The sequence below is a fragment of the Peromyscus californicus genome, unplaced genomic scaffold, assembly GCF_007827085.1.
Source record: "Peromyscus californicus insignis strain IS unplaced genomic scaffold, ASM782708v3 Scaffold_6__1_contigs__length_162567912, whole genome shotgun sequence".
NCBI classification, from domain to species: Eukaryota; Metazoa; Chordata; class Mammalia; order Rodentia; family Cricetidae; genus Peromyscus; species Peromyscus californicus.
Genome location: NW_026294584.1, coordinates 13,152,377 through 13,168,541, shown reverse-complemented (window position 1 = coordinate 13,168,541; position 16,165 = coordinate 13,152,377). Strand labels below are relative to the sequence as shown.

At 43.2% G+C, this 16,165-nt stretch overlaps 2 protein-coding genes across 5 annotated transcripts in view; one reads left to right on the top strand and one right to left on the bottom strand.

Annotated features, from left to right (window-relative positions):
• Positions 1-3,737, bottom strand: part of Rundc3b (RUN domain containing 3B) — a 162,510-nt gene extending 158,773 nt beyond the window's left edge. The window contains exon 1 of one of the 3 annotated variants that reach the window (XM_052719766.1): positions 3,292-3,737. In XM_052719766.1, the coding sequence (XP_052575726.1) occupies positions 3,292-3,416 (125 nt within the window). In that variant the 5' untranslated portion in view covers positions 3,417-3,737. The remainder of the gene's footprint in view (positions 1-3,291) is intronic. The other 2 variants (XM_052719765.1, XM_052719767.1) reach the window with 2 other exon arrangements.
• Positions 1-16,165, top strand: part of LOC128098531 (ATP-dependent translocase ABCB1) — a 165,019-nt gene that overhangs the window by 52,819 nt on the left and 96,035 nt on the right. The window lies entirely within an intron of this gene.

Sequence of the window (16,165 nt, the reverse complement as noted above, 5' to 3'; positions counted from 1 at the left end):
ATAATATCTTGACATACAGAAAATGATGTTTCATGTTATTAAAGTACTTTAATTATGAAATCATCATTTGTCTCTATCCTGATTAACTTATTGTATAGCATCTTCTTAAATCACCCTTGTCTTTTTTTTATCCACAAGACAGGAAAAGTATGATTTTTTTTTTGTATGAGAAGTTCCATTTAACTTCTGTCTTAGTGGTTCTACTGACGCAATGAAACACCATGACCAAAAAGCAAGTTGGGGAGGAATGGGTTTATTTGGCTTACACTAATCTCTGTTCATCATCAAAAGGAAGTCAGGACAGGAACTCACACAGGGCAGGATCCTGGAGGCAGGAGCTGATGCAGAAGTCATTGAGGGGAGCTGCTTATTAACTTGCTCATAGCTTGCACAGCCTGCTTTCTTACAGAACCCAAGACCACCAGCCCAGGAACGACACCACTCACAATGGGCTGGGCCCTCCCCCATCAATCACTAATTAAGAAAATGCCCTACAGGACTGCCTACAGCTGGATCTAACTTTGTGTCAAGTTGGCATAAAACTAGCCAGTACTGACTTAAAAGTTTGACAAATGTTGTTTCTAAGTGTGTAATCAAATTGTTAAACATGAATGTTTTAGTATTTTATATAACATTATAAACTGAAAGATGAGTTAGATTTTAGTTGTATTGCCAGTAGAACTAAGGTGGAAGAAATTTGCCAGTTTAAAAAGACAAGCTTGAACTGTAGAGTGACTTGGTGGTTCAGAGAACTGGCCGCTCTTTCAGAGGATTCCAGTTTGATTCCCAGGACCCATGCGGGAGCTCACAACTATTTGTAACTCGAGTTCCAGAGCATCTGACACATCTTCTGGCCTCAGAGGGCAATGCACACATACAGTGCACAGACATACATGTAAGCAAACCATCCATACATGAAATAAAAAATGCAAGTTAAAAAGCCCACCGGCCGGCCCAGCATGGTGCACATGGCTGAAATTGCAGCGTTCAGGAGGCAGACACATGTAGATCTCAATGAGCTTGACCAGCCTAATCTACATAGCAAGTTCCAGGTCAGCTAAGGCTACACAACAAGGCCATGTATCAAAAAAGGGGGAGGAGAAATGTGGGGGAAAAGTGCCTTAATGTTTCAAAGTTCTAAATAATAGAGATTCTTTACACAAAATAGAGTAACTAAACTCGGTCTATAAATATTTTGGAGTTGAGTATGAAAAATTTAGAGTTCTCAAATGACCTACTTTCTCTGCAGTACAAGCTATGGAAAATATGCTAAAAACTTTACTTATTTGCTGAGACAAGCACTATACAATAGTTTTAGTATACAATACATAAATGTTTTCTCTAACAAACTGAAGTAATTATACACAAACACACAATCATAATGAGCCAAAATTCAATTCAGCCCTTTTCCTGACTATCCTACATAACCACACAGCCTAATATCAAAATCCAAAACAGTAACAATATTGTACTTTTATATGGTTTTAAATCTACAGAATTGTGTAGTTTTATGAAATGGCATTGAACCTAAACTAAAACCATACCTAACTTTTTAAGGGAAGGAAAAAGCATTACTGTTTAAGTATAAGATACAATATGTAGCGGGTAGGGGCTGGTTTCATTTTTTTCTGGTTTTATAAATTTCAGTTTTTCCAGAACATCAATAAAAAAATCACAAAGTGACAGTGCAATTCAAACGTTTAAAGAAAAATGCATGTGCCTCATCTAGCTGCTATAAATATTTTTCTATCATTATCATCCAGCTCATATTTGGAAACATCCAAAACCAAGCATGATCACACATTGCTTGAAATTCCCAATGATCTAGTCCAGCATTGCTGTACAGATGACAAAAAAAGGGAAGAAAATGGGAGGTGGTATTCAAGACACTAGTCAATGATCTATTATGAACTCGGTTACATTTCCACTGGATCAGCTTCTTCCAATTTCCAACGTCAAGTCATCAAGAATGTCACCTCTGCTAGAGCTTTGAAAATGACTCAAGAAGCACAGTTTAGGTTGAAACCTGTTTTGGAACCATCCTCACTTCTTAAAAAAAAATCATTTTGATAACTGTTAAAGATAAAAACTATCCAGCCGGTGGTGGTGGTGCACGCCTTTAATCCCAGCTTGAGAGGCAGGGGCAGGAGGATCTCTATGAGTTCAAGGCCAGCCTGGTCTACAGATTGAGTTCCAGGACAAGTTCCAGGACAACCAAAGCTACACTGAGAAACCCTGTCTTGAAAGAAGAAAGAAAGAAAGAAAAAAGATAAAACTATCCACCTAGCTTATTTTTCTACGTACCTAACTTAGAAATTTGCCTCAATTTAATAAAGCCTATCTGTCCTAAAAGGTTGTATTCTACACAGCACAAATAATAAATAAAGTCCATACTATTTTACCACTTATAATGCAAATTGTGAGTGGAGGTCTTCCTGATAGATAAGCGTTCATTAAATCCAACTTTTTAAAAGTTGCTTAAATATTGAATATAACTCCTACTACATATATCTGCAATCTGCTTAAGAGGCTAGACACGCTTTTACGGGAGGAAAAATGATTTAAATACAGGCATAAAACGCAGAGGAGGGAAAGGGTTCATCATTTACCTGGCAATTGTCATGGTTGATGATTAAACAGTATGATGGGACAAAATAATTTTAACAGAGCTTACTGGCTGAGTGGTTCCTAAGAAATGGATGCCTAGAATTTTTATAAGACTTAAAATATATCAGCTTATTCAAAATCAGTTCCCTCTGAATTCTAGATGTATAGGTAGTGGTTATTTTTTGCTATATTTCCTAGAGGAAGAGATACATTTACAATCAGGAATCATTTAAGGAAAGGCGGATCTTCGAATAAATGACTGACTGGAGGGCTTCCTAGGGCCAGGGGAAGAAGACACAGTCCCACAAGCAGCACTGGTACTGTAGTTGAGGAGACTTAAACACTCGACACGGATGTGCGCGGAATGAAAGGAGTGAAGACCACCCGCCAAAAACCGAAAAAGAGAGCGCACTCGCATTTGGGGGCGATGGAGCGACTTCAGCCACTACTCCAGCGGCTGGCTGCTGCTCTTGCTCCGCCCTCTTCTGCTCAGACACTGGCTGGCTCGGTCAAAACAGATCCTCCCGGCTCCACCCGGGCCCTGGCCAGGCAGACCCCAGGCTCGTCCCCGGCCTCGTCGCCCGGCTCCCCCACGGACACGCGGGGCGCGGCGAGGGCAGAGGCCGAGCTCGGCTGCGCAGCCCCGGGACCTCCCTCCTCCCCGCGGCGCCCGCAGCCCCGCACCTGCACACGGTGATCAGGTTCCTCCTCTCCACCGCAGCGTTGCGGGCGCTGAGGCTCTTCTTGCCGCCGCCGCCGCCGCCGCCGCCGCGGCCCCCGCTCAGGCCCCCCAGGCTCCGGGAGGCCATGGCGGGCTCGCCTCCGCGCCCCCTTTGTCTCCGGCGGTCCCGCACGCCGAGCACACCTGTGCCCCGCGCGCGCGCGCGGCCTTCTCTCCGTACGCCACCCCCGGTGCGGGAGGGACCGAGGAAGGAGCCGAGGAGCAGGCAGGGTGTGGAAGGCAATGGGGCACCCGCGCCCGGCCCCCAGGACCCACGCACGCACACACACACACACACGCACACACACACAGAGACAGACACACACGCACGCACGCGCGAGCCGCCTCCGCCCTCGCGCGCCCGCCTCCGCCGCCGCCGTGCACCGGGAAGGCGCGTGCGGGTTCCCCGGCGACGCCGCACGAGCGCGCGGGCGAGCCTGCAGCTCCGCAAGCCTACCCGCGCGTCACGCTCCCAGCGGGGCCGGGGCCGCGGAGGTGAGGCCCCACGCCTGTCGCACGCAGCCCCGCCCCCTGCACCTATGGGAACGAGGCCGCGCAGGAGACAGCCAATGACGGGAGGCGGGGGGCGGGACCCGCCCGGGCGCCTTTAAAACCGCTCGCTCAAGCCCCGCCCCGGCGCGTGGGCCGCTGTCAGACCGCGGAGCCCGCTCGTGCGGCGTCAGTGTGCGGGCTGCAAGGCAGCGGGTGGGCTGGTGCGGATGGTGCAAAGCCGGCTTCCGTGCGCCGGGTCCACAGCGACTCTGGTCCGAAGCACCCCCTGACGAGGCTAAGTCTCAGGTTTTCACGACAGATTCCTGGTCCTGGAGCCTCCCTAGCCCCAGCAGGAGAACGACAGAGTGCAGGGAGGGGGCTGGGAAGTGATTACCTAGAAAAGAGGGGTTCTTTTTGTCCCAACGCCCTCGTCGAGCCTGACAAAGATCGACACCATGGCATCAGGGAATGTGCCCGTGGCATTTCACATCGCATGAGTCTGGTTAGGTCTGAATTCTTGCTTCCCTTCCCCTTATCTTCCCGGTCAGTCTCCAGCACAGCCATAGAAGAACGAGTGTTGTGTGAGTGTGCAGCCTGGGTACTGAGATCTGAACTGGATAGCAGCTAGTGAGCCTTGGGAGGTTTGACCAAGGTCAGAGGGAAATGCTGCCTGGGAGGCCTGAAACACAGCTTGGAAGGACCACTTTGCAGAGTTTCCACTTTCTCTCCGGCCTTGCCTGTGGGAGGATCTTGGCTTGAGGCTGTGACCTCTAGACACTCACCTCAGACCTGCCTTTAAACCATTGTGTCCAGACTTCAGATTTCTAAAAATTTGAAAACCTAAAATCGTCAGGACAAAGTCTCACCTCTTTATTAAATGTAATTATGTTAAAATAAAATATATGTGGGAAAATACATACCTTGACCAAGTTACTACAGCAAATATTTATGCATTTCTAAAATGAAACAACTTAGGCTATAAACTTTACTTTTCACATGACTAAAAGCAGGTGAAGTTTCCACATACAGGGGTATGTAATTTTGTCAATACGCATGTCGTCAAATATTCCCTATCTGTTCAACTGACATAGATGCTTGTCGGGAGGTTCCCCTCCTAGGAGCTACATCTTGTCTTTTTTTGCTGGCCTAATGGTATGACTTCAGAACTAGCCACCAGAAAACAGATGCATGGACTATGCAGCCAGTCTTGGCAAAATTCTGCACTAGCAATGACAAATAGAACTCAAACTGGAGATCATTTTTAAACCTGAATTTGTAAGTGTCTAAGGAATAGAGTACAAAACTATTAATTATGAAGAAAATTTCTAGATGGGCGGTGGTTGTGTGTCCTTTAATTAATGAAGAGGACGAGGAGGATTTCTAGAGCAAAGGATGGTGGCGTGCTTTTGTAATCCCAGAGTTCTGATGACTTAGGTCGAAGGAATACCCTGCTTTGTTGATTACCTTTGTGGTGTTGTGACCAAAACATCTGACAGACAGTTAAAGGGAGGAAGGGTTTGTTTGGGTCCGTGTTTCAGAACTTTCATGGCGTGGGGGCTGTAGGAGAGCATTGAAGCTGACATCAAATTTGAGAGGATGTAGCGTGATGAAACATCTACCAGCAATAAGACGAGGGCCCCCCTTCAGGCCCTGTCTCCTCCAAGTAGGTCCTACCACCCAAAGTTTCCACAACCTTCCAAAACAAAGCCACCAGGTGGGGACAAAGCATTTGAGACCTGTGCCTCTGGGGAAGGCATAGATAAAATTGAATACTAGGCTGCATTGTAAGAACCTGTCTCAAAAAGGTGTACCTGCCTCAACTGAATCCACCAGGCTGGGCTGACTCCCCAGGGGAGACCTTGCCTTGGAGGAGGTGGGAATGGGGGGGTGGATTGGGGGGGAAGGCTGGGGGTGGGAGGAGGGAGGACAGGGGAATCCGTGCCTGGTATGTAAAATTAAATTAATTATAAAATAAAAATATTATAAAAAAAGGTGTAGGGTGGGAAGAGATGTGAAGTTAAATTGTAGGCAACCTGGTTTGGCAGCTTTGGAAGGGAAGCACATGGAGGAAAGTGAGTAGTCATTTTAGAACAAGTAAAGCGAGACTGGATTTCAGGCATCAAGCGCACTTTCATGTCATTTGAAATCTAAAGTTGTATTTCTAGCTGAAAACAGTAAAATTTCACCTTAAATTACCAGGATACAATGTTAATTTCCATCGCTTTTAGTGGGTTCAGTTGACAAAATACTTGCTTAACAACCTTTTACGGTAAGAATCCATTTGCCTTTACATGGACAGTTATTAAACTGCCACTTGGGGGCCTCATTTGATAAGAATTTCCCCCCTTATGTACCTTGAGTGACATGGTCTGAGTGTTTTCCAGATTACTAATCTGGAAACAAGAAATGAAAGATTAAAAATCAGTTACATCTAGTATATAGTATACTCCTACTATAGAACTTCAATGAGTTTTCACACTATTTTTAACTTCTCTTGGTAAATATTTCAATTCACTCTTTGAGTATTTGCATAATATTTAAATCCATTAAAAGAACCTGAGTTCAATCCCCAGAACTCGTATTTTTAAAACCTGGTTTAAGCCAGGTGGTGGGGGTGCACTCCTTTAATCTCAGCACTCAGGAGACAGAGGTAGGTGGATCTCTGTGAGGCCAGCCTGGTCTACAGAGTGAGTTCCAGGACAGTCATGGATACACAGAGAAACCCTGTCTCAAAAAAAATTAAAACCTGGTTTAATGCAATACTTGTAAGTTCAACACTGAGGAGGTGGAGCAGGCAGATCCCTGGGGCTTGCTGGTCAGCCAGCCAAGGCTGGCTGGCAAAATCTAGACCAATAGACCTCTATTAAAAACAAAACAGTTGAGGGCTTCTGAGGAACTACAGATGTCTGGATACCCAAAGTTTGACCTTTAACCCCCAGGTGCACATCCACATCCACACAAACAGCACTTTCATACACATACACACTAAAAATAAGATTCACTTAGATGAATGTGAAAACATAGATACTAAATCCAGCCTCTAGGAATCCTATGATGCTAATGGATACATCATTCTTACTTGTACACCATTATCCCCAATCTTCTCCTCATCATCAAAAGAAACAAAATTATACATGTAACATATAAAAGTCCTCAAGCACAAAATTCTGTAGGCCAGATATTAACAAGCTTATCACAATTTATGTTTTAACTTTAGAATCAAACATTTCACCTATGCAACCACATAGGAAAAAATACTAGGAAAACTAATAATACCAATTTCTAAATGGGATTTTCAGTCATGATACAAGAAAATTCCAACTTAATTCTAATGACTAAATTGTAATTATTACCTTAAAATAATTTTTAAGAAAATTCTTGTGAGATCTATAAAATCAAGAGAATAAAATTTTATTTTAGCATTAATCTACAATGTTCACAGTAAATTTGGTATATACAAGCTTAAATGCATGAATATGATAGTAATGATTCTTTCTTGAAATCCTGGGGTCAATTTATTCATATATATGTATATATGTGTGTACATTTATTTATATATGAACTTATATCCACAAAAATCTCTGATTAATGTTTCAAGCTTGACTAACTACATCACTCAACTTAGACATTTAGCCAAATATATTTACTTCAGTCAATTAGTGAATATAAATAAAAGAAATTAACTAGAGAGTCATCATTCAGATCTTACCCAAGGTGATGTTTAATACATCCTGGCTCACAAACTTGACCTTGATAATAATGTTATTATCTTCTGAATTACTTCTTGGCATCGGGAAGACTGTGCATTATGGTTGTTAGTTTTCATCATATACAAAGTTTCACCAGTTCAGTATCTCACACACATCCATTCATTAGCTGGATGGTCTCTATGTCAGATGTCAGCTGTATACAGTCCGGTTGGTTTGCTGCTCAGAATCACCTGAGGTTGAAATCCAGATGTCAGCTGAGCTGTTATTATCTGGGTGCTCTGGGAAAGACCAAGTCAATTGTGCTTTTGAAGTTTAACAAACCACAGCCCTGCTGGGTTGACAGGGCAGGAGCTAATGATTGGGCTGAGGTAAAGGAAAAAGGAAAATGAGCTAAGAAAGAGCTTCTGAGAGGAAGTATCCAGGTTAAAGGAATAACATCTCCAAGTGACCTGTGACTCCAGGAAATATGCTGCCTGAGGTTAATATGGAAGCAGCTCAGAGTAAGGGAGGGGGCTGGTTACAAGGCTAAAAATCCTAGAGATAGGATTTGCTTTATTCACAGGCTCACTGATCACACTAAGATTTTCATCACCCTCCTAAGAGCAACAAGAAGTCTTTGAGATGGTTGGAAAGAAGTGATTAACAAGATCAGATTTGAGTTTTGAAATGGTCACCTGGGTGATGTGGAGGGTGGCTGAAACATCCAGTGCAGGCAGGGTGCTGTCCACAATAATTTGGCAGTACTCAAATGCACACAAGACTTCATTAGAGTCTCACTAATGACCTGAGGTTTGGTTTTTTTTTTTTCCATTGGTCGGTTGGTTTTTGTCTCTGTGGATAGAAACTATTTCTTACTTTAAAGCCTGAGTCGTTAGTTCCCTGATAACAGGTTGTTGTACGGTGCAGTCTCATATAGCAAACCAAGCTGTGCTAAAAACTCTGCTGCCCTTCCAGGGTTGTGGTTTTAGCTCATAAGGTCATATGCCTTTGTTAGGTGTTTCCTAACTCAGAACAGCTGAAGCTACTGGAAAATTCTCCCCTCGTGTGAGACTCTCCACTTGGCACGTATCTCATCAAAGTTTTAGAATCCTCAGCCATAATTTCCATTAAAAGCCCATAGTAAATTTCAGAAGAGACAGTAATGTCCTGTGTGGCTGAGGTCTGTTTGTTTTGCTAGATAGGGTGCCTCTATATTGCCAGTTCCTGTGTTCAAGAGATCCTGATGCACCAGACTCTCCAATGGTTGAAACTGTATTATCTTTCCTGGCTCTAAAGACTAATAAGAATGCTTGGGTGCAAATTATCCTGCTTATGCTTGAATTTTCACTTAAGTGACAGATAGCAAACATGTAAGGCCTTGAGCTATTTAAATATACTACAAAGCTGGCAGATCTCAAGAAACTTCTTTTACTAATTATCTCACTTAAGGTTTCTACTGCTGTGATAAAACACCATGACCCGAAGCAACTTGGAGAGGAAAGGGTTTATTTGGCTTACATATCCCAGGTCACAGTCCATTAGGGAAGCCAAGGCAACAACTCACGGCAGGAACCTGGAGGCAGGAACTGAGGCAGGTGCACAGAGGAATAATGCTTACTCCTTGCTTTCTGCTGCTTGCTCAGCTTGCTTTCCTATATAATTTAGCACCACCTGCCCGGTGCATGCCAGGAACCCCAGCCCTGGGTTGGAAAGACAGGCAGATCCCAGGGCTCTTGCTAGCCAGCTAGTTTAGCCAAGATAGCAATCTTTATGTTTAGTAAGAGATCCTGTCTCAAAACCAAGATGTAGAACCCAGGAATGGCATCCTGACATCAACCTCTGGCCTGAACAAATACCCATGGGTGAGTGTACCCAATACACACACACACACACACACACGAAAAAAATCTGCTTTCTTTAAAACTTGTTACATTTATACTGCAATGGCCAACATGCTAATTTACCAGTTCATAGTATTCATTTGCTAATTTACTACGAACATACTTATTAACACAGCTAAACACAGGGATAATTGTTAGGCTCCCTCTCTTCAATTAAAAAGAGTTAAAAATAAAGTTAGTTTTGCTTATTCCTTTGATTTCCATCACCACCATCTGGATGCTTTTGTAGACCTTTACTTTTTATAGTTTATATTCCAAAATCATTTTCCAGTGCAAAATTAACTAAACCTTGTCAAGTTTCCAAACTAGAGAATCTGACATGACTTCTTGCTCACCTCCCCCTTTTGATTGTGTTTTATTAATAGGTTATCTTAACAACTATTATACAAATTTGCAACTTGTGTTAGATAGCATGTGAAGGCGGTACAGCAGACTGGTAAGACTGTGTAGTTGCTCTGCTCCCAAATCTGCATTTTCTCTTTCCTTCACAGTTAACCTCATAGTCCTTGCAATGACTTACCAGGCTGTACAGGATTTAATAAACATATCCCTTCTCCAATATCATCTCCTGTTCTTTCTTTTTGGTCACCCCGTTTCATCCACTCTGGCTTTCCACTCACCCTTGAATATGACTAGGATGCTGTTGCCTTAGAGCTTTTGAGCTGTGTACTGTAGATAACCAACAGGGCTCATTCTTTTATTAACAGAAGGTCACTTACTCTGGCACACAATTTAAATTGTAAACATCTTTCCTCTGAATTCTTTTTCTTTTTAAAATTAAAATTACAACATTTTCACCTTCTGTTCTCCCCCTCCAACCCTTCCAATGTATTCCCCTTGCTCTATCTCAAATCCATGGCCTCTATTTCTTTTGTGTGTGTGTGTGTGTGTGTGTGTGTGTGTGTGTGTGTGTGTGTGTGTGTGTGTGTTCCTAAGTACAATCTGTTCAATTTTTATAATGCTACTTATATGTGTGTAATTTCAGGACTGACCACTTGATATTGGATAACCAGTTGGGGACCTCTTAGTTGCTTGTAGCTCTTTGTGTAGGGTTAAGGGCCCATGAGGCTCCTCCATGTTTTTTATGTCTGTTGGTATCTTTCTTGTTCAGTTCTTGTTTAGGCAGCCATCTTGATGTAGATCACGGGTGTAGCTTCTCTCACATTTCCATGAGAAGCAATCTCACAGCAGACCTCATGTTCATCTAGTGCATGCAGTCTTTCCACCACTTCTGCAGCTGTGACCCCTAAGCCTTAGTTATGTTACAGGTGTATCAGTTGGGGCTGAGCATTACACAGTTATTTGTTCTTGGCATTTTGATCAGTTGTGGTTTTCTGTAATGGTCTCAATCCTGCCATAGGATGTTTCTTTGACGAAGGGTGAGACTTACATTATCTGCGGGTATGATTCTAATGTAGTTAGAATTATACTGGTTTAGTAAAGTGGTAGCTGTAGATTCTTCTCCAAAATCCTTGACTGCAACAGCCTCAGGTAGCTGGCTAGGTTTATGGTATTAGGCACAGTACTCTTTCTTGTTGAGCAGGCCTTAAGTCCAGTTAGAAAGCTGCTGGTTATTGCAAAGGTATGTGTGCCAGTATTACACCCTTAGGGTTTTGTGGAGGCCCACAAAGGTTTCCTAGTAAGATCTGAGCTTGCTTTACCCAGCAGAGCTGCATTAGAGGATTGTTTGACCACAGGCATGGTTACTAGGTGATTGGAAGGGTCTATGCTTGGCTGAGCTAGGGGGAGGTCTTTGCTCCACCACTTGTCATTCTTATAAATAGCCCTTTAGAAGAGACAGAAGGGGCTGGTGGATAAGGATCCAGGCCCTCCCGAGGCTATCCTGTGTTTCTATCTGTTTCTCTCCCCTCTATCCTTCTATCTAATATCTCTTATCCCCCTCTCCTAAAGAGTACCCTGTCGTAAAATGTGGGAGCCAGTCTCCCAGCTGGGCTCCCACGGGGTTATTATGCAGCATTGGTCATTGTAGTTCATAGGCATCATAGCTGGATAGGACTATTGGTTGCTGCCCTCCCTTGGAAGCTTGCATGGTACTGTCTGGCATCATGGACACTAGTCCTCAGGAAGGAGGCTTTCAGATTAGATCCAGCTCAGGTCCACAAGGTCCTAGGTCCAAAGAAAATGATGTCTTCAGCAATAGAGACTTCAATCTTGAGAGGCAACCAAGGCAACAGCAATAGCCCATAATGTGTTGGGGATCTCTTGGACAACCCTGAGCAACATCTCAAAAAGAGGCTTCTCATGCCTGATTTGGGGGGTTTTTAGATAGTCTATGGCTCTTGGGGGAAACATTGTCAGCTCAGATATCTATCACCTTGCACAACAAGTCACTCTAAACGAATCAAAGACCTGAATGTGAAAAATGAAACTACCAGAAGAAAACATAAGCATTGCCCTACAGGAAAGACATTCTGATGTAAGAGGATGGAACTAGAAAAGATTATATTGAGTAAGATAACCCAAATCGACCATTGCATGGTATCTTTTATCTGCAGTTCCTATATCCAAATCTTCTAAAGAGATTACATATCCTGAAGCAACTTCAGAAGTCAGGAAAGTAAAAAGAGACCATGGCGGGGCAGTATAGATGGAATAGCAGGATACTCTTGGGTCCTGGAATTGCACAAATAACAGGGAGCAGACCACCAAAGTCTATAAACCAGAAGCCACTTTGTTAAAAGCACCATGGGAAACAAAAACAACTTCTAACTAGTTAGGGTCATGGAGAGTTACTCGACTTTGTGACCCCGATGAGGGGCTACAAGCATCTTTTTATAGCCAAAGTTTATACACAGGGCAGAGAGTATATATCGGGATTTAGGTCCTCTCAGGAAGCATTCTTAGGGTTAGGGTCTACAACTCCTATGGTCTCTACCCTTGGTATCATGATTTACAACCTCTGGTTACAGGGGTTAGTTCGAGATGTTTAAGTAGCCTGGGTCTGTTCTAACTGCTTTCCCGATCTGGGAGAATGTAGGGCAAAGGGCAAGTAGCTTGTTTCAAGGCCTTTATCAGGCTATAAGCATACAATTTCACATTCCTGGGCTCTTTAGGTACAAGTGATTCAAGCAAGACTATGAAAAGAGGAGGCTTTAATTAGGGGAGGAGAGATAAATAACAGCAAGGCTGTCCTTATTTTCTTTCATTGCTTTGTCTCCACGGCACTTATCTCCATCTCAATATATTTTGCACACATGTATTTGTTTACTTTTTATCTTTACTCACTAATCTATAAACTCCTTCAGAGAACAATTCATGCCTTGTTTACGAATATACTAAATATACTTGACACATAAAATGTGCTTGATTATTATTCTTAAATCAGTGAAATGAACCTTAATTTTCTTTTCTAGTTTTACCTCTTATTTCATGTACTCATCATTCACTGTGCACACATTATATTGTGGTTGCAAAAATGAATAAAACATTGTCTTCCATTGAGGTTTTGATAGACAGGTGAGAAACACAAACACTGATATCAATAATTTAAAAACACTGATGGGGGCCGGGCAGTGGTGGCGCACACCTTTAATCCCAGCACTCAGGAGGCAGAGGCAGGTGGATCTCTGTGAGTTTGAGGCCAGCCTGGCCTACAGAGTGAGTTCCAGGAAAGGTGCAAAGCTACACAGAGAAACCCTGTCTCAAAACGAAACACAAACAAACAAACAAAACCCACAACAGCAACAACAACAAAACAAACAAACAAAAAAACTCCAAAAAACCAACAACAACAACAAAACAAACAAAACACTGATGGGGTAGGGATGTGGCAGGTGTGCAGAGTACTTGCCTGCCTAGCACACGTAAGGCCATGGAGTCAGTATTCAGCACTGACTCAGAAGACAGAGCCAAGAGGACCAGAAATTCAAGATCATCTTTAGCTTGAGACCCTGTGGGAAAAAAAGTACATGCATCATTTCTTCACATACATGATACATTTAATGGGTACCATAGGAGGTTTAAAAAAAAGGACTTCTTGAGTAGAATGGTCACTTGTGGACATAAGAAAAACCCCTCTTGTACTGTGGGGCGTTTACCCAACCACCCCCACAGTTCCCCAGAGTTTTCTTGAGTGCGAGCAGCAGGAAATATTAGATAGAAGGATTTATTTCGGAGAATCTTGCGGAGATAAACAGATAGAAAATAAAGGATAGCCTCGAGAGGGCCTGGAACCTTTTCCAACGGGCCCTGACTGTCTCTGCCCCAGGGTTTTTATAGAGACGCCAAGGGGTGGCACAAAAGACCTCCTCCCCCAGCACAGCCAAGTGCAGACCATCCCAGACACCTGCACTCAGGCCCGTGGTCCTAATCATCCTCTATGCGGACCTGCTGGGTAAAGCCATGAGGAACCTGAGAATGGGCTCCCACATTGTACCAGGCTTTGATGACTCCCCATGGGAGGCCTTACCTTTTCTGAGGAAGTGATGGGTGAGTTGGGGGAAAGACGGGGTGGAGGGGAAGTTGGAGGAGAGGAGGGATGAGAGGGGGATCTGTGGTTGGTATGTAAAATGAATAAAAAAATCTTAATAAAAAAGAAAATGAGGAAAGAACCTCTTGTTTAGGCTCCTTGTACCCGCTTAAAAAAAGAAAAGAGAAAGCAAAACACCACTTTAAGCAAAGCGTACAACCAACATTAGCAAAGACGGGCAGAGGATATTGGAGCTGCAGTTGGACAGATAACACAGGAAAACTGGCTTATTTGTCTCCTGTATATGGTAAATTATTATTTGTTGGTTATTTTAAAGTCTTAAACTGTTAAGTAAAGGAAGGCTATTTCAGGGTGGTGCTGAACCACATGGTAGTCTCTCTGTCCTTCCTTTAAGGTCTCTGGGATGGCATATTAAGCAAGGAGGGTTTTGCAGAAGAGATGTGATCAAGTTTATGTATAGATTGGCCCACATGCTATTTTCTGTTTCTTTTCCCTGGCTCTCAGGTATTGGTAGCTGTAGGGCCAGATTCCAGCTACCCAAGATATGCAAAAAATCCATGAATGCAGCAAGGGCTTAGGAAAAATTCTTATCTATCTGAGGGCTAGACCTTTTTTATCTGAAGGAACAATAAGGAAACACACATGCTTTCTGATGGTAACTTTCTCTTTTACTTCATCTTAAAAGTTTCTTTTTCTGAAAATCTCTGTCTCCATACAGCTACATCTCTTTACATATAGCTATATATCTCTCTTTACATACATACATCTCAGAATCTCTTTCTGAAAATCTCTCTTGCTTTCTCTCCTGCCTACCTGCTCATTCTCTTTCCTCAGCTTCCTCTGCACCTAAACACACATTCTAACACCCACTCACAGCTAGCTCTTTACACAGCTCCTCTACATAGCAGCGGCTCCTTCACACAGCTCTTTCTCTCTCTCTCTGTCACACACACACACACACACACACACACACACACACACACACAGTCTCTTTCAGCACACTCTCTCACATTGCTCCTGAAGATTCAGCTACATCTTTTCAGCACACACACACACACACACACACACACACACACACACACACACACAGTCTCTTTCAGCACACTCTCTCACATTGCTCCTGCAGATTCAGCTACATCTTTTCAGCACACACACACATTCACTCACACACACACACACACACACACACACACACACACACACACACACAGTCTCTTTCAGCACACTCTCTCACATTGCTCCTGCAGATTCAGCTACATCTTTTCAGTACACACACACATTCACTCACACACTCCCTAACTCCTCCCTCTCCTCTCACAGCCAAACTCTGGACAATTACATGTTACGTTTTCAGGATCTGACCCATTCTCATAACACATGATAAGTCACACAGTTTTTCTCAGGCTAGGAAGGTCCTGCTGATTGGCCAGTGAGCAACACTTGGCCAAGCATGTTGCCTTAGTCATTAGTGTTCCTAGACAGAGAATGACATTGAAATTCAGGATTTAACAATAACAGTAGTTGGCTGAACTTTGAGTGTTTGGGGTACATGCAGAAAGTCAATTGTTGCAGAGGGTTCGGGTTATGTCTACCAAAGTTGTCTCAGTTTTGACCTTGCTTCAGCAATAAACACCTGGGAACTTGTCTTTGTGTATTCTCTGCAGGGGCAGCTAATTGGTTTTAAATTTGTTCTGAAATCTAAAATTAGCTGTCTTTGTGACTGGGAATACTGTTACTTTCCTGTGTCAGTTATGAAAAATATTCTAGTATTATTTCTAATCATCAGAATTATACAGCTTAAACAGAAATCATCTTCCTGACCATCCACAGCCATAAGTGGGCCCAAAGATGTAAAACACACTACCAATGGGCTGTGGAAGGAACCCCACAGCTGTTCTTTTTATGGAGGTGAGTGGTGGCACCTGAGAAAGTTACAGACAGAAAGCAACCAGTTTCCACAGCCAATGACCCCACGGACTTTGCCTAGTGGGGCTCCCCAACAGAGAGTTATTCATCTGGTGGGTCAAGCTATTAAACACTAGTTGTCACCTGCTGTATAATTCTATGGCCTCCTGCACTCAGGTATCCTACCACAGAAACAGGAAATGGAAACCCAAACTCACGAGCCACTGTGTATCATGCAAAGAGTTCGGAGTAGCACTTAGGTTCTTGGAGGCCAATGAAATATTTCCTGGTCAGATTTGTCCTTATAGTAGTACAAGTAAGGTTGGTTTTGAATGAGAAGGGACTGAGATAACAGGCAAGGAGTCCAATAAGGTAAGTTGTTCTAGAGAATCTTCATATT